Here is an 18598-nt window from a genome sequence, read left to right as displayed (position 1 = left end):
CTACTACTATAAAATCAGATACCGACTGGTACTCACAACAACCTTTGTACTTTTTTCATGATCCTTCTACACCCAATGTGTTCTGAAACTGTCTGTTTTTTAATCTTAAGTTAGACATCAACATTACCACCTGCCTTCTTATTCATCTGTAACTGCACATAAACAACAATCTCATTACACTTTCTATCAGTAAGATGTCTGTGCTTAAATCTTGACAACACAATTTTTAACACAAACACATTTTTAAAATGTAATTCTACAAATTGCACACTGGATGCAAATGTTCCCACAATGCACCGTATTGTGAAAGCATCCAATTTACACTACGTGTCTTAAACTGCATACTGCAAAACAAGTTCTTAACAAAAAACTCCATGGTAGATAATATGATTATACTACTTTTGGCAACATGGCAAAACACACAAAATAGCACTGAAGGCTATAGTAAAAATGACACTATTGCACTGTGGCTTTCTGTATATGGCCCTCAGCCATCTTGGATGAGTCTCAAGACTTCTGGGTTTCCACAGACTGCTGCTAGCAGTACACTGGTGTAAGAGACGAGTGGTAATGGAGAGAAACTAGGCAAAGGTAAGCCCGGTCTTAGCACTGTGCAGCGTGTGTTAGATGGACTGTGGCAAAAAAAAGTGTATGTTTAGCATGTGTGGTGCATGCATGGTGTGTGTCTGTGTAGCGTCACCTTGGCGCACAAGAATTTGACTTTAAAACAATTATCGTGTTGCTTGTGTGTGTTTGGGTTCTAAGTGTATGACAGGTGGGATCCGTTGGAGATCTGAGAGGTGATGCTGGCGCTCCTGCTCATGCCCTGTTCATTTCTCCCCCCCGATGGCGTCCTCCTCATAGCCTGAGGGCTGTTCCTCACCCCTCCTGCGCCTCCCGCGCTACCCCTCTGATTCCCTCCTCCAGGGTGGTGGAGGCTCCAGGGTGGCGGGCCCCCAGCCAGCATGGGGTGACCCCAGGGCTGCTGTGAGCTGGAGCCCCCCTGGTGGTGATGACTATGGTGGGCGCCTCCTCCACCAAGCCAGTGGCCTCCACCCTGAGCCCCCTGGCCACCTCCACCTCCTCCCCCCCAGCCTCCCTGGGAATCGGGAGCCAGGTTAGTGAGCACCATGTTGCTGAAGCCCAGCCGCATCGACTCCGAGTCAAAAGCCTCGATCTCTCGGGCCTGGCGTTCCAGCAGTGAGCGGATTCGCTCCAGGCGCTCGTTCTGCAGCGCAAGCATTTCCTCCTCAATCTGCGGAGAAAAACCCAGTAAACACATGAGTTCAAAATACAGTGATGCACAAATCAAAGTCTGCCATTTGTCTGCTTCAAAAAGAAGAATCGATTCAAAATGTCTTGGTTGAACCAACAGAAATTAATCACTCAACTACAGTCTTAATATTATTGGGAAATAGAAGAATAAACCCCAGAATAAAAATCTACAATGAAATATGATGTGCAACAACTCTTAAAACACAAAAAAAAAAAAAACATACAACCCACAAAAAATTCTGGGGGGAAATTCTGTAGTAAGGACTGAATGGCATGCATGAGACACACTATGTGAATGTCAACAAAAGGGTAGTCCCGTTACCAATATTCAAAACACAGCTTTAGTGTCAACTGACACAAATGTACTGACGCCTATCCTGACACTAGACATCACTAGACAAAGTGCAGGGCATTTCTTACTTTCTGCTCCAGCAGAGCCCTCCGCAGAGAGACCCTCTGCTCCAGCTCCCTCCTCTCCTTGTCGTGCTGAGCGTCCGTTTGCATCTTGATCTTGCTCTGGTAGGCGTTGAGCAGCTCCAGCTCCTGCTGCAGCTGCATCCTTAAAACCTGACATTCCCCCTCTTGAGCTTCATCTAACCGCAGCTGAGGGCAGACAAGTGAAAGAAAAAGAAAGTCAAAAAGAGAGAAAGATCCAGATGTTAGATGTTTGTAAGCACCATGGTGTTTTTTTTTGGCCCAATGTCAGTGACATACAGTTTATTTTCCTCCTAAAAGCTCTTACAGGAAGCCATAAATACTAATATAATAACTTTGCTAATTAAAAATTTTTTTAGCTTATGTTGTTATAAGAGGGTTGTGTAGATAAACATATCTAAGTTCCTTAATGAGAGGTATTGCCAATGTACATTTTGGCTTCTTGTATTGCTGAGATATTTTTTTAAATTCTGACTGGCACTAATTAATGGTTGAGTTTAAATCTGCATCACTAAAGGAGTTTATTTTTGTATTTGTGTTACCTAAATTCTATAGGCCTTCTCTTTAGGTACTCACAGCTTGTGTAGAGAGCATTTCATTAATGGAGTGGTCGTACTGCTCAGCCAGGATGGCCAGCTTCCTGGTCTGCTCCTCCTTCAGCCTCTTGAGCACGGCCTTGTGATCAGCCTTAGGCGTGGTCTCCAGCAGATGGTTCCGGAGGGCCTTGTACTGCCTGGTCTGGGTTTTACAAGTGTCCTGGAACTGCTTTTTAATTTGAAGCTCCTTAGACTGAAGGGGAAAGAAAGAACATTAAAGAAGAAGTTGAGTTAGGGAGCTTGACTGCTGCACGTTTTGGGTAAGTGAGTCTGTATAGTGGGGTACGTTTCAGAACTGCATCCAAGAAAAATACTTATAGAAGAAAACCCTCCTATGAGTCTACGAACCTTAAGGCTCTTGGGCTGCTGCCGGACCTCCATGACATGCTTGCGCCTCAGCTCCCTCTCCCTTCTCTTATTGTATTCCAGCTGGTTGGTGAGCTCTGTCTGGTGCTGGGTCCGGATCAGCTCTGCCCGCGCCCTCTGAATCGTCCCCAGATGCCTGAACTCCAGCTCTTGCATCGACTCGTGATGTCTGAGCAGCATGGCGTGCTCCAGGTCCTTCTGTGTCTGCCGTTTGTTCAGCTCCTGAAAGATGATGAGACAATGCTGGGTGACAGAGGTCAAACAACCAAAATCAATCAAAAACATGAAAAGGCGGTGGAGGTGGCTGTCTCTCTCTCTCTCTCTCTCAGTGTAACTAAGTACCTCTCTAGCAAGATCCTGCTCCACATTGTGTCTGGCGATGAGGATCCTACGTTTGAACCGCCGGCACTCTAGCTCCAGGTACTGCCTCTGTCTCCTCAGCAGGTTGGCCTCCTCCTCCGCCTGGGAATCATGTTCTGTTAATATCATCGATTCTACAGACTGTGTGAATTCACTGCTCGGCCTGTGTAAAAGCATCATTTGGTCTTGGGCTTGCCAAGTGTACATATTGTCAGAGAGTTCCGGACCTGGAAGTGCTGGATGTTCTCTTTCTGCTTGGACAGCCACTCCTGCTTCTCTTTCTTAGGAGTCGACTGGTTCTCGCTCAGTTCCTGCCACACAGGTGTTAATTCAGTTTTCTTTCAGTATGTCAGGGCATTGGCATTCCTGGGATTTATGGATATTACAGTTTGTCAGCATGGGGTGAGCACTCAAAGTTTCTTCTTGCATTTTGCCGTTATTCAATTAATAGCGACAGAACAATCATAACACACAGATTTTTCAAGCTCTGCCTTCTTCAGTGCATGCAGATTTATATTTTTCCTTGTTTTATTATTTTAGTTATTATAATATGACAAGAGCTGAAACAATTTGTCAAATAATTAGTCAATCAACAAAAAAATGTATTAGCAACTAATTTGATAACTAATTCAATGTTTAAACCATTTTTCATGCAAAAATGCAAGAAGTATCTGGTTCCAGCCACTCAATTGTGAGGAACTGCTGCTTTTCTTTAGTCTTGTGTGATAACAAACTAAATATCTTTGGGTTTTGGACTGGTTGTCAGAAAGAAAAAAAAACATCTGAAAACATAACCCTGGGCTTTAAAAAAACGGTGATGGGTATCTTCCCAATTTTCTATGAATTTTGTAGACCAAGAAACTAAAATCATCAATTAAACCAAAAAATAACCAGCAGCCCTAATAGTGACGCCCGACTCGTCCCGCCCTTTGTCATCGGCCCAGCACATTCACATCATATTGAAATAAACAATATTAACCCCAAAACATACGATCAAAAGAAAAGAAAAGAATAATTAAATAGATACATGTATGCTATATGTATGTATAGTACATATAGGTTGTGGTGGAGATGTGGACAGTTGAAGTGTGTTACCTCTTTGAGCTGCTCCTTGCGCAGTTTATACTCCCGCTTCTGTGACTCCAGGAAGCTGCTGAGCTCCTTCTTTTGCTGCACCTGGATGTGCTGCTGGAACTTCTTCTCGTCGTTGGTAAACGTCTTTAGCTATGCCGAACACAAATATTGATTAGGAGACAAAAAAAGCTTGCTATGTATAAATAGTTGAATTGCACAGTATCAGTAGGCCAATGGAGCTTTCCTTTTTCTACATACGTCTTTGTCCAGGGCCGTCTGGTGTTTTTTGAGCAGCTTCTCCATTTCCTGGGTGAAGTTGTTCCTCTGGCTCTCCAGCTCTTTGTCCAGCCTCAGCCTGTGCTCATCCATCTCCCCTTTCAGCTTGTTCTCCAGGCCCATCAGGTGCTTCTGATGTTGCCTCCTCATGCGTTTGTATCCAGACATCTGCTCCCGCAGCTCCGAGTCCTGCTCGTGTTCCTGCATCTCACGGGTCACCTGCAAGATGTGGACACAGGAGAGAATCAGCACAGTCCCTTTAGATTTACATTATTTGAAAAATGTGATGAAATATAGAAATTTGGCTTGGTGTTTGTACAGAGGGATAAAGACATGTTACTCAAATGTTTTGGTATAACAACAATGTTGAAAGACTTAGTAGATGTATGTAATGTAGAACATTTTCACAGATGTTTTGCCAAACGTTAAGCACTGAACATCTTTCCCTTTCTGGTATACATCCACTAATAAATTTAATTATTAAGTGAGCTGCATGAAGGAGTAAAAAAAGTGTTCTCTCTCACGAGTGACGCTGTGCGTATGGTGGCGAAGTGCTCTCTGTTGCGGTAGTGCTTCCTCGGGGGCTGAGCTGGTGTTGGTTGGGGCTCAGAGGGTTCGCTGCTGGCTGCCTGCTCCCCAGAGAAACTCTCCTCTTCTTCCTGGAGACGTAAGGCAGCAGGATTAACATATTATACTGTAATGGGATTTAATATACACAAAAAGAAGCATTAGGGGCATGGGACGGTTTGGGATAAGGGAAGAAACACATCAAGACAGAACACAGGAGAATCAGAAAAAACTTTGTATGCCAAGTTTTTGGGACAGAACGTGACAGAATAAAAATAAAAATGGTCAACATTGACAGAGGCCGACTTAAATTGACTTTTAGTCCCAAGTATGGGTCACACTCCAAAACCACTTGATCCTATATTTCCCGCAAATCAATAGCATCTTTAGACCTTCCTTAATTGTGTACAGTATGTCTATGTGTTTTAAAATTTGACATCCTCAATTTGCAATACAGGGTTTCTATTAGAAATTGATGCCTCTAGACTAAATGTCTCAGACTATACAAAACCCCACCAAAGCCACAGACATTAATATAAACTAATCTTCATGTGTAAAATCTGTGAAGTACCCCTTTAATCATAAATGAAAATAATGCACACTACATCCTTCCTTTAAATACAGTAGCTGTGTGCCGGTGTCACTTTACCCACCGGTTTGAGGTGTATGACGGAGCTGTTGGACATGACGGTGTGGTCTCCCTCCATCAGTTCCAGCTCACTGCGGCTGTCCTGGGCCGCTTCGTTCAGACTGTTGACAGAGCTGCTCTGGGAGCTGGCGCTGATGGACATGCTGGGAATGGACTGATTACTGCCGACGCTGTTCACCGTTCCTGTCCGACCTCCGCTCGGCTCCAGCTCCTGGAGACAGACCAGAAATGAACTCTTTTTGTTGAGAACTCCTGGGCCCAGGCGGCACACTCACACTCACACTCACACTCACCCCCCCCCCCCTCACTTGCTTGCATGACTGAGCAGCTGCCACCGCCTGTTGCTGATTGGCTGGAGTGTTTTGTGGCTCTTGCTCACCTTTATGTTTGTTTTCTATTTACAGAGCCAGGGCTGTGTAAGAACACTGGATTCTTTTTCAGCGCACACAGAAAAGAGAGAGCTAGGTGACCGTGGGAAAATATACGCTGAATATGACAGAAAGTGTAGTGGTTTAACATTGCTTCCTACACCTTTAATATACAAACATCCACACACCTCGTCTCCATCCTGGGCTTCTGCTGTGGGTCCGTTGTGGGCCTCCTGAAGGAGGATCTTCTTCATCTTGCGATACTGCAGGTTGTCAAGCTCCCGCACTGCATCCTTGGTCCTTTGAATAAGATCCATGAGCACTGAGTCGGGACGTTCACGCTGCAGAAACGCATGCTGGAGGAAAGGGTGAAGAAAACAAACCAGAATGACTGAGAGCTTAAGGAGTACAAACGTAATGTATGGGAAATATTCCATATCCCAAGAAGGTACCCTTCCAGTTAGCTCAGAGTGCTGAACTGGCTAATAACTTAAGCATTCTGGTCAGAGTATTATATTTAACGAGGCAGTGGATGGTTTTGCACTGAAACTGCAGAAATAAAGGAATGTATTATGTAAGACAGCACAGCTCACATTGTAACTGTGCGTTTAAAACTGTTTATATATTAGCTAAAATGTGTTAGGCTCTACGATCAATGCCAACTTTGTAGTAGAGTAGATCATGCAGATGATTGACAACAATATAAGATTAAAATCCAAGCTTACAAGAACAGGATTTCTAGAATGATTAGAAGGCACTAAGCTACAAGTTAAAGTTGGGCCAAAAGTTCAATTAAAGAAGATCAAATCGAGAAGCAGTTAAAAGAACATTTTTACACTTTTAATTTAGTTCAAAACAAGTATTGTTTTGAAACTTGAAATTTAAAAAAGGAAGACATAGTCGGCAGTGCTTCTATACCCCAACGACAACTTTCATTAGCATTAGTGGACTAAGTGACAGCTGCTCAGTTACTTAACGATCGATGCAGAAGTTGCATCTCTACAGTAATTACATCTGTGTTCTTTCTGAGTTTGGTGTGTACTGTCTGTATGTGTTCTGTGTGTGTGTGTGTGTGTGTGTGTGTGTGTGTGTGTGGAAGTAGAGGATTAGTTCATCAGAACCAAAATGAAACATTATAGAGAAATTCATCAACAGGGGCCTTTGTCAATTCCCCATCTTAACACAGACTCTGTGCACTGTTTTTGCGTCGTAGTATGTGATCACACTTACACCCAGCATATCGTCAGAGTGTGGTCTGTCCTGGGGGATTTTCTGAAGGCAAGAATCAATAAAGTTTCTAAAGTAATCCGTCCTGAAACAAAGACGACAAGACACAGGGTCATACACCAATACCACCTTTAACAGAAGTAAACCACAAAGGTGTGAAACATACAACTTAAATGTATGTGCTTATGCTCATATATGTGTGTTTGTGTGTGTGTGTGTTGTCAGGGACGAGGGGGGGGGGGGGGGGGGGGGGGGGGGGGGGGGGGGGGGGGGGGGGCATCTCACCATTCACTGGATTGCAGTGTGGGGCTCTCATTTTGCGCTATGTGGTATAAGGCACTCATTGCATTCATGTTAAACAAGGGAGGCTTCCTCTCCGCTGCAACAGAAATGACAGTCAGTATACTTTCCTTCTTAGTAAATTGCAGGTTTATTGACATATCTAAATTTTCAGATGAAAATGTTTTGCCTTTCTTTAACTGATCATAACTGAATATATTGGACTGTTTTACTGCTAAGTTAAAACATTACTGGCTTAACCAAATCTTATATCAAACCAAATCCATCAAACAAATCTTAGTCAGACAACAGTATGTAAGTAGATGTAGTTACTGGTGTTAGTCCTTGTGTTCAAAGACCTGTCAATCAATAGCAAATTCTGTGTTAAAATGGGATGTCCATTTTAAAAGATAAAATACACACGTATTGTCACCTACCCAATTCTATACAGGTGATCCCTAAGGACCAGATGTCCACCTTCCCATCATACTGGCCCTCGTCCATAGCTAGAATGACCTCTGGGGCCATCCTGAATCAAGGAAGGAGAAAGATAAGTGAAGGTGGGAAATAGAGGACCAAAAAGGAGGTTAAAAGTCCTTTTAAAAAAAGAGAGAAGACTTTCAAAAGATATTCAATCACACTTCCGTCTTTATGTTGAAAAAAAGAAGACAGTACCTTGGTTTTAATATGAATATGCACAGTAAAAGACACTGCCACTTCGTTGGAATTACATAATGATGTTTTTCATGAGTCATCTAATTTATTTCTCTACGGAATAAATAACATCAAAAAAGCATAATATTCTGTAAATAGAGTGTATAATCCTGGAGATGATGTCTCCATCCTGAGCATACATTACCCTCAACAATCACAGCAGCAGAGCATTTGAATACATCAGCAGGATGCTTTTTAAAGTGTGTGTGTGTGTGTGTGTGTGTGTGTGTGTGTGTGTGTGTGTGTGTGTGTGTGTGTGTGTCCGCGTGTATGTGTGGATGTGCAAATTAGGGTAAACACTGTTTACAGCCAAATCCATTCCATGAGCCAATGCTTCTTTAAGCAGACACTCAAAAAGAGACTGTTCATTTAGTCCACATTTTGGTCAGCTTAACATTTAAAACATTAAAGACTTTCGGTTTTTACTTACCAATATGGCGTTCCCACAAAGGAATTGGCAGGTGAGGCAATGGAGGCAGAGCCAAAGTCTGCCAGTTTGACCAGCCCAGGCTCAGTCAGCAGAATGTTACCGGCCTTCACGTCCCTGAGAGAGAGAGAGAGAGAGAGAGAGAGAGAGAGAGAGATAGAGAGAGAGAGACATGTGAGAGAGGAGAGGGAAACAGGGTTTACAGAAGTGTCTTAATAACTAATAAACCAATATATCATATACAAATTATTCACCTGTGGATCATATTGTGGGAATGAAGGTAGGCCAGCCCTTGCAGAGCACCATGTGTAATTGCAGCAATCTCTACTTCTTGTAAAGGTTTTTTATGAACTAAAGGAGGAAAAGAAGTTAAGAGCAGAGAACAGAGCAGTGATCAACAGCAGCGGATGAAGACACATCAATTTCCATGTTTCTTTTCTTTTTTATAAATATATTTTTGGCATTTTAGCCTTTATTTTACATGACAGCTGTAGACAGGAAAGGGGAGAGAGGGGGAAGACATGCAGCAAATGGCCGCTGGTCGGACTTGAACCCTAAGCTGCTGCGTCAAGGACTGAGCCTTGCCATTTAAGCACCCGCTTATATGGCAGGTGAGCTAAAAAATGCAACACCTGCTCACCTTCTAGCAGATCGGAGGCTGAGCCGAGACAGTACTCCATCACAAGCTACAAACAAGAGATAAAGAATAGCAATCTATAGACACCCTTACACATTGTATAATGAGATCTTCTTCCAGTTGTAAACTGTTGTTAACAGGTAACCTACCCATGCTGTGTGCTCTCGGAGGTAACAACCTTTGTATTCTATACTGTTGGGGTGCCGGATCCTCTGGAGAAACTTTACCTCCTTTATAATATCCTGCCATTTCTGTTGGAGGAAAGAAGGGAAACAAAACAGACAACGCATTGCTTAGATTTATGCGTTGGAGGTGACTGCATATGCGTGTGCTTCGAAGATTATCTTTAGTGGAAATAGCTGTAATAGGTTCTCTCACAGGTTATGTGCAATCTCATTATAGCTAATCTGAAATTATGAGCCGAGTTCACTGTATCTGGGACAGTGAAAGTCCAAACACATGGGTGACCTTTCACTATTTGACATGACTATTCATTGACGATATCAGCCCAACATTCGTTATATAAAAATACATGTCAAGATCTTGTACTGTCACAAACACAAAGAGCGGCTAAAACAATGTGAGTTGTATGGAAACACACAGAAGTCATGGTTTGATACATTTACAAACCAAAATATGAATCATTTTTTAATGTTAGAAGAAAAAAACTTCCCATTCTGTGTGAAAATGTTTATGGTTAAGGTCTGAACTATTATAGAAATATAATCACTCTCGTCTCACCTCATTAGACTGTTTGCCACTGTAGGACATCTTTTTAATTGCCACCACCTCATTTGTGCGTACATCCCGTGCCTGGGAAACACAAAGTTAACTGTCAGCACACATTTCAACCATAACATACAGTACATCTAATCCTCTGTACATTTTCTCTCATCGAGAATGTTTTTTTTCTAGACCTCTTTTACTTTTTTTTTTTTAACCACACTGTGTGTGCAAGAACAAAACGTCAGATCAGAAAGCTAGGGTGAGTCATATCACTCCGCTGTACCTTTGTGTTATTAAACTCCAACATGGGGTGCTTAAAAATAACTTACATTAAATGTTAGACAAACTGGCAAATTGTAGGTAGGGCTAAAAAATGTATCATAATGTTGTCAAAATTGCTATACAATGTGAAATGATTGTCAAAATCCCATAATGAATTACATATTGTCGTGCTGCAGAGATGCCCGGTGCGGCGCCTCATATTCAACAGACTTAACAAAACATCTTTGTTTAGTTAAGATCCTCACAAAAATCCCACCACAACAATTTGAAAATGTTTTTCAATGAAAATGAAAATAATCATGTAAAAAGTATCATTCCCTCCAATATTGCAATTGCAATATCAGTAAAAAATAATCGCAACTTTGTTGTAGGAGGGGAGGAGATCGATGGACAGATGGAACAAGTCACTTAGTTACCCTGCTTGCTTTTCGTAGTGGTAAATAGAACTTTCGGCCCCTGTTTCTGAGCTCCTGCCCCCGTTGATTTTGACAAATAATTGTTCATATATATTTTCAGTAATACAGTCACAGAATTGTTCAGTAATACAGTCTTATATGAGTGCTCTGATTAATAAATTTATTTCAAAATGATTTCTTGAAATAATCCAAGCAATTCTATGTAAAATCACACATTCTGCACCCCCATATAGCCCGAATAGAATGATCCTGTTTCATAACCACATTTTCCGCCACCGTGACAATTCGAGTGTTAGATTTGCAGTCAAATGGGGCTCTTTGGATCAAATTCTATTCAGAGTCACCCCTAATATACTGAATACAGTTTTACTGTATTTAAGTGATCATATCCCTGATTAACATCTATAATAAATCAATTAGTACATTTCTCTTTTTTACAAGTCAGCATGAAGATCTAGTTGACTTACAAAGTAGACAGCACCAAAGCTGCCATGGCCGATCTCTCGGAGGTCAGAGAAAAGCTTCTCTGGGTCTTCTTTGAAGAAAAGCTCAGCCACATCCGGATCCTTCAGGCTCCCTGCCCTTACAGAGGAAGGCATCCTGGTTAATGTAGTCCCTTGTCACCCACTCAAAGGGGATGGGACTATCTGGGTGCTGAGCTACACCAAAGCAGCTGAAGATTCATCTGCAGTAATGGATGGGCCTAAGGAACCAGCACATGGGCACCTAGATAGACAGAAGCAGAGTCACAGAGACAGAGGTGTTAGTGAGGACACCATGAAACACCCTGATCCAACACAGTATAAAGACGAGTCTATTTTCTCAGCTTATGAGTATAAATTCTAGTGTGGTCTAGACCTACTCCATCTGTAAAGTGTCCTGTTGTGATTTGACAATTTTACACAAAACAGAATTGAATAAAGAGCACATTTTGAAAAGGAGGAAATCTCATCTTACAACACAAATCCTCAAAAGACTCAAAGTCACATTTGATCAAACTCTGCTTTTCATCCATTCCAACCACAACACATATTAAAGACAAACTACAAATGCTGTGATATAGGCTGGAAAAAGGTGTTTCAGGAATTGACTGCAGGGCTCCAGAACAACCTTCTACATTGGCCGGACTGGAGCCAGCCTGTCATTTTTTAATTCAGTGATTTCATATGTTTATGCACAAAATGTGGGCACGTACAAACAACTAAAGATAACTAAAGCTACCGTTTCTTCAGAAGGTTTAGAGGCTCCTGAAGTATCTTAAACAAAGTGATGTTAGCCACTGGTCACACAAGTGCTGACCCTAATTTAATCTACTAACTGAGGTCATCACAAGTGCATCAGTTCAGATTACTACAGTGATTATTGCAGATCTGTAAGCTACTGGAATGACAGGGCAATGCAAATATCCCAGCTCAATGATCGATTTCATGTCCTCAACTATGGAGGTGGCCTACAGTAATGGGGTTTGAGCTGGACTTAATAATCAATTATAGGACCTTGAATTTTACTGTGTACTCTAAAATTGATGCAATTTTGCATTTGCTAAATCATTTTACATACATGTAAAGTTATGCATGTGTTCAAATGAAAAGTTTTGTACCACACTCATAATGCTGAGTGTATGAAGACACATATACTGTATATGTTGTACCTTGTACTGCAAATTGTCCAAACCTCTAAAAAGGTCTTTTCTTGGGATATACTGTACAAACACTAAAGACTAAGAGACAGTTCTACTAACTGTTGTCTTAGGCTTCATATAAATTAGGCCTAGCACGTCAACGCCCTATAGACTGTATTGTATAGGTGACACTGCTATGTTGTGCATGTGCTGTTTGTTTAAAAGGTTTTAATTGTGTTTTGTTTTTACTTGTTATGTTGCATTAGATCTTTTAAGTTACAATAATTACTAAAATAATTTAGAGGTTGTAGCTTTTACTGTGACTGAGAGTTATTTAACTAAGTTTGCAGACCCACATCATGCGTTGTTCTTTAAATATACACTTTAACATTTTGAGCAGAGACACATCATGCACAGGATGAGGTAAAAGAAAAACAAACAATTTGTCTCGTGAGACATTACAGCTTGATGTCAAGATGTCTTGCTTCGGCCAGTGGCAACAACCCCATCCACACCTTAACACCACACGTACTGTATATCTTTACAGTCCAAACGCTCAGTGGGAATACTGATAGTTGCCTCATTTGGTTTATATTTGGTTCTATAGCACTGCTAGTCTGGCCTTGGAGCCTGCTGTACCAAAACCACACTGCTGGCTTAATGTCACAAGGTTTCTCCTGCTAAAATAGCTATCCAGCTGACTGGAAAAAAAAAAACACACAAAAGTGAAACTTGTACACCAAGACAGACAGCCCTCAAGGACAACAAATATCTTATTGGAGAGAAGCTAAAAACTGCTGCTGGAAACAAGCTTTGGTAACATGAGGGGAGCTCAAGTCTTTTTGAATTATAGGGAATAGTCATTCACATTTTGGTCTAATTCTGTCCCAATATTGCAGCATTATAAGATACACATCGTAATACATATGTTTGGCTGCTAAATGTGTCCCAACTACACCAAATGTTGACTGTTAAAAGGTTGAAAGAAGCCATATGAATCAAAGTTTAAACCTTAAATAGAATATTCAGGCGTAAGGACGTTTCTCTTGTGCATAGTGACCTAAAGCGAACATCCAATATGACAATGATTCAGTTTGTAGCAGGACCAGTGTCTTAAATAATGCACTAAGGACAAAAAGAGTGAAACTAGGCAAATGTACAGTCTGTGTGCCAAAATGTCAACAGTGCAGACGAGACATAATAATGATTCAATATTTTTGAATACATGACAGATTCATGCTATAAGGTAAACTTGACATTCGGTATATTAACAGACAGACCCCTCTGTGTCTGTGTGAAACCCAGAAAGGCTGAAAGTAGTGCGAGAGAGAGAGAGAGAGAATGGAGAGGAATGATAAATAATCAAATACGTTATTGATTGCCATTGTGAAATTCTCTTAGCTGCACAGGGTCAGTTACAGAAGAGCAACCCCGGAGAAATCCTGCTGTCTGCTGATTTATCAAAATGCAGAGAAAAGATGTTCGAGATATGAAAGATAAATAAAAGAATACAACGGAAAATCTGTTTAAAACAGTGTTAGAAATTCATCCATCCATCACAGTTCCTTTACACACAGATGATTTATAGATAGATATAAATCAGATAGACAGATATTTAAATATATAAATCAGATAGACAGATATTTTATTAAATGGTCGTAGTTTAGCCTGAGTACTTAAACTTGTGTTGTAAAATTTAAAACAAATGCAACTTTTTTAACAATACAGTTTAATGTAAAAAATATTAAAAATGGCAGCCAATATGCTGAGTTTTACTACTGACTTCCATAGAAGAGAGAAAAGATGGCTTAGATGTATCCCTACATTAAAGATCAGCCGAATGCCCCTTTTTAAAACAGCAGTGCACAGCTGTTTGTTCCGAGACAATGTTACTTTCATGACCTACATTTGTGCTGTTGTTCAAATGGCCTAATACACACCATGTTTCTATCCCCTAAGATGAAGGGTGGGGTGTCCGTGCTCCTGCTCCCCAGACTGATCACAGATTGTGGCTTTCACTGAGTGAAGGATGTGAACACTCTCTAGCTACCAAATTTTAACAACACATTCCAAATTGAGGTGCAATAAAGATAACGGTAACAGAGGAGTGGCGTAAGAGAATTTGAACGAGCTCCATTTACACTCTTCCCGGTGGCATTAATGACCCGAACATCAACACACACTTGGGTGAAAAAATAAGACAATCTCCCTGTTGCTCCTTCAACAAAAAGACACACAGGCATTTAAACAAAGTTGATAAAGTCTTCTTGGAGGATGTAAGAGTAACTTGAGACAGAATCTTAGACTGTTTAAAAATCTAAAATTAATCTCTAACAATGTGTAAAATTTGAGACTGAAGCTGATGAAGATCAAGCAATTGAAGTGTCAATGTGTATCCAATAATTTCAGAAAATGGCAGACCCGCAAACATTGTGGATATTTATTAATGTCTATGTGTCTTCTGTAAATCACCTAAACAATTAAGTTTTGATGTGGCTATCGTCTAGGGCTGTGCAATTAATCATAATTTTAAAGACAATGAGTAAACATGTTAAATAATTGTAATTTCAATATTGACCCAAATAATCCTGATTATGATTATGTCCATAATGGAGCAGCCCTACTATCCTCCCTGTTATACTTCCTGCTCTCGTTCTGACTCATGCAATCAATGGTTTCCAACTTTTCAGCAGCAAGCCACAATCAAAGATCTTGACCTGATGCTTAGGAATTCATTTGAATCATAACTTTACTATCTCACTTTTTTTTTAATTGCCATTTGGGGTGCAAAGATGAATTGATTAGATGTCAACTATTAATTTAATTGCCTATACTATTTTGATAATCGATTAATCGGTTAGAGTCATTTTTTTCCAGCTTCAAAAATGTGATTACGTTTTAGTTTCATTTCTCCTGTGTGAAAATAAACTGTCTTATCTTTGAGTTTTGGACAAAACAAGACATATTTTAAGACATTTTTAGAGCTCAAACAACTAATGGATTAATCAAGAAAATAATGGCCAGATTAATTGACTATGAAAATAATGGTTAGTTGCTGAAGAAGTCACTATCAGTTGGGTTAGTCAACACAGCTAACACCTGAGGATCACTGTCAATTGATTCGTCATTAGTTTTGCCAACTAAAACAATATGACAAAATTTAAAAGCACTGTAACTTTACAACCAGTAAAGTTAAAAAGGGCCATACTATGCCTTTTATAACTGTATTACACATTTATTTTGAAACCCACACACACAAAGAAAAACATTGGGATGGCAGTACTGCAGCTGAAATGCACTTGTTCTGCAGTGGCTGACTGCCACTGACTGACTTGGATGTAGACTTCAGCGCAGGCTTTGCTTCAATGTCTAATCCATTATTCCTGGGAGACACTTAAATCCATTATGCAGTGTGCTCATATTCTGCACCCCGTTTTAACTCTGACACACAAGAAAACATAACTTTGCATGAGCTTCTCATGCATTGAGATGTTCACAATCAATAACCGTTGCATACTTTTAACCATCAGCAAGTCCTTGAAAGTAAAGGGGAGTTATCCAGCCTTAGAATGCACGTTTGTTTTGACAAGCATGCAGGAGCCTAAATAAACAATTGAAATATTTGCAGATCAGGAAATGTAATAAAAAAGCATAGGAAAACAGGGACAGGCAGCCTAGCATGAGTGATAACAGAGGACAAGTCGTACCTGGCAGGCTGCATTAACATCGACAGTCTGTTCATCGCGGTCTAAAGACGCGAACAAAGATAGGTGGACTAGTCATACCGCAGTGCTGATGGAACAAACAGAGCCAGTGTGTGTGACACATAAAACATAGAGCACGTGTAAGCAAGTTGTTTTGTTTTAGTCATCAAACCAGGACATCGCATTTGCCAGATCACTCCAACAGAGCGCAACGTCTCTTGGTTAGTTCGTTAAATGGTAAACTTGATGTCACAACACTGACGTTGTGCGTGATTGAACCATATTCAAAGTGTTATGTTCAATCGTTGTGTAGCGATTCACTGTGTCATGCATAAGTTAATCGGCAAAGTCACAGATAAGCCAAGCAGAAGAGTAGCTGGCTCAGTGATGGCCAGTGTTACGCAATAACAACACAGAAAACCGAGGAATGCGACTCACGTCAGTGCACAAAAACCCATCAGCAGCAGATGGACACTAGCTCTCCTTGTCGCACTCTCACAATGACTTGTCAGACTCGCCTGCTACTTGTAAACACAATGCCAGGACATAGTGCGACAGACATAGAAAGGCTTGACCCAATGTCACCTACCGTCACACAGTTAGCTATTCAGACAGTATGTGACTCACCATGCTGTCCTTTACAGATAAGCAAACTTCCAAAACAGACACCTCCAAAGCAGTTTCACTTAACGTACAGCCAGCACAGTGCACACAAACAAAAACGAGGGAGTGGCACAGTTTGCAGCGATAGTTGCATTAAGCGGATTAGCAAGCTAACGTAGCTAGCTAACGCTTCTTATGCAAAGCAGTCCGTTGCCATCATTTACACCAAACCACTCACAATTTAGCTCGCTAGCCCTGCTCCCAATACGTATTTGTTTCCTAGGAAGGCAAAGGCATGGAGACGGCAAGCCCCGCCCTACTCTCCCTCTTATTGGCTTGTACTCACTGTCTTCGTTGGGTAGCTTTAGGCAAGAAGAGTAGGATTGGTTAAGGTAAAAGTGCCCAGGTAAGCCAATCAGAGGCAAAGCGAGACAGAATAGGGCGGGACATGCCTTCGCCATCCTAGAAAGAATTGACTGTCGCCCAGTACATTGCATTTGTGCTGACGAGTTACACTTGCATTCAAAACAAACGCCTTCATGCTAACAAGGGATCTCTGAAGTACGGCATACTAAAATCCTTCGATGCGACAGACCATACAAGTTCTAACAGCAACTTTTGGTTAACGTTAGCTAGCTGTCGAATAGCATTCAAGCCAGCGAGAATCTGAAATCCACTGCAGAACAAATCTAGCTACCCATCGCCCGTTAGCAGAAAGCCAAAGTTAGCGACAGACTCACCCGTTTTAAATGAATCCACACAGGTCGCAAAGTGGTGTATAAACGGCTGGTTAATCTAGCAGAGTAACTTTGAGTGACTGACGCTAAATCACAGACGAGGCATTGTAGTCCAGAGAAATCAAAGTGTGAACTCCCTAGCTACACATTAGCAATGCTAATCTAGCCGCACAATTGCACTGCCCAATATAGATGAGCACACTGACTTCTATCTACATTGTTCACTTTAGCAATAACCGTTGTCTTTGTCATGTATAATGGTCGGCCGCAGGGATAATTTATTCCAACGTGAAGCAAGCTGCTGTGGCTATACGACTGCCAAGCGTTATAGCAGTCACAACGAACGTGTAGGCAGGCAAGATACTGGCCAACTAGATAGCTGCTAACGTCAAAGTTTCTCTCTTCAATAGGCAGTTCCCCCTAAAAATGGCGGCGATGAGAATCACCTCCCTTCCATCGCGAAGGAGTCAAGGAGCAAATGAATCGGAAAAAGCACAGAATTGGAGCGGTACAAGAGTACACGTGTGACGATTGGAGAGGCTTGTTGATGCTTTACAGGGTACACGTTGCCACCTCCCTAATCTCAATTTGGTACTGCTGTGGCATCCTACAACTTCATCTGGATGGAGAGAGCCATACACGTAATGACTGTCAACACGACATGTAACCTGGTGCATCTATTAGCAGGGGATAACAATAACAACGATGGAGCTCAATGTGTGTAGTGTGTTTGGCCTGATGCAGTTTTAGTCACTGAGCTTCTATAACCTGATTAACAGTTTCGGTCTTAATCTGGTGTCTACTAATAGCTCGTCGCTAACTCACAGTGTGACAAACTTTTGTATGTATCCAGGTCCTCTCAAGATGTCAGCATACGGCTGTCCAGGGACACGTTGCTCATCAGTTCTTGAAAGTAGTTTGATGAAAAGAGTGTGATTTGCATCAGAACACCATCATTTATTCCAGTAAACAGTAATAGTGCGGACTAAACAATACAGTCTAGTTTTGTACTGAAATATAATTGCAAAAAGTATGATTTTCCTCTAATGGATCTGACAGTTTGCACTCTTTGAAACTGTGTGTAATTTATAATCCATGACCTGGCTTGATATTATACTAAGTAATACATGGTTACATAATATGATTTACCACTAAAGTGAACAGAACATAAGGCAGACATAATTGTGTGTGTGTGTGTGTGTGTGTGTGTGTGTGTGTGTGTGTGTGTGATGTGCTGCAGATTTTTCTGACACTGTACT

General features: G+C 41.2%; 1 protein-coding gene across 4 annotated transcripts; it reads right to left on the bottom strand.

Moving 5' to 3' along the window:
* Nucleotides 1-246: 246 nt before the first annotated feature.
* On the bottom strand, nucleotides 247-17591 carry LOC117955700 (serine/threonine-protein kinase TAO1-like). Of its 4 annotated transcripts, none has more exons than XM_034890349.1 (21): nucleotides 17343-17591; nucleotides 11142-11400; nucleotides 9992-10063; nucleotides 9400-9501; nucleotides 9254-9299; nucleotides 8868-8964; nucleotides 8617-8730; nucleotides 7910-8001; nucleotides 7479-7572; nucleotides 7197-7278; nucleotides 6155-6322; nucleotides 5603-5809; nucleotides 4907-5041; nucleotides 4365-4601; nucleotides 4128-4256; nucleotides 3260-3343; nucleotides 3015-3134; nucleotides 2655-2894; nucleotides 2287-2499; nucleotides 1696-1878; nucleotides 247-1255 (listed from the first exon to the last, which is right to left on the bottom strand). In XM_034890349.1, exons 2-21 carry the CDS (start codon nucleotides 11271-11273, stop codon nucleotides 761-763), a joined length of 3042 nt encoding a protein of 1013 aa, XP_034746240.1. In that variant the 5' UTR covers nucleotides 11274-11400; nucleotides 17343-17591; the 3' UTR covers nucleotides 247-760. The 4 variants fall into 4 exon arrangements, with proteins under 4 accessions (XP_034746240.1, XP_034746241.1, XP_034746242.1 ...); XM_034890350.1 differs by lacking the exon at nucleotides 17343-17591 and adding an exon at nucleotides 16589-16834; XM_034890351.1 differs by lacking the exon at nucleotides 17343-17591 and adding an exon at nucleotides 16438-16563.
* Nucleotides 17592-18598: the final 1007 nt, after the last annotated feature.

This window comes from Etheostoma cragini, chromosome 13 (assembly GCF_013103735.1).
Source record: "Etheostoma cragini isolate CJK2018 chromosome 13, CSU_Ecrag_1.0, whole genome shotgun sequence".
NCBI classification, from domain to species: domain Eukaryota; kingdom Metazoa; phylum Chordata; class Actinopteri; order Perciformes; family Percidae; genus Etheostoma; species Etheostoma cragini.
The sequence above is the reverse complement of the archived record's forward strand: the minus strand, read 5'-3'. Positions and strand labels throughout refer to the sequence as shown.

Bases quoted from the DNA above. Each gene is read 5' to 3' on its own strand.
- LOC117955700 (XM_034890349.1), bottom strand. From the start codon at position 11,273: ATGCCTTCCTCTGTAAGGGCAGGGAGCCTGAAGGATCCGGATGTGGCT. The intron at 9,300-9,399 runs GTAGGTTACCTG...TCTTGTTTGTAG, and splicing joins TCCGAGAGCACACAGCATGG to CTTGTGATGGAGTACTGTCT. The intron at 2,500-2,654 runs GTTCGTAGACTC...TTTCCCCTTCAG, and splicing joins AGCAGCCCAAGAGCCTTAAG to TCTAAGGAGCTTCAAATTAA.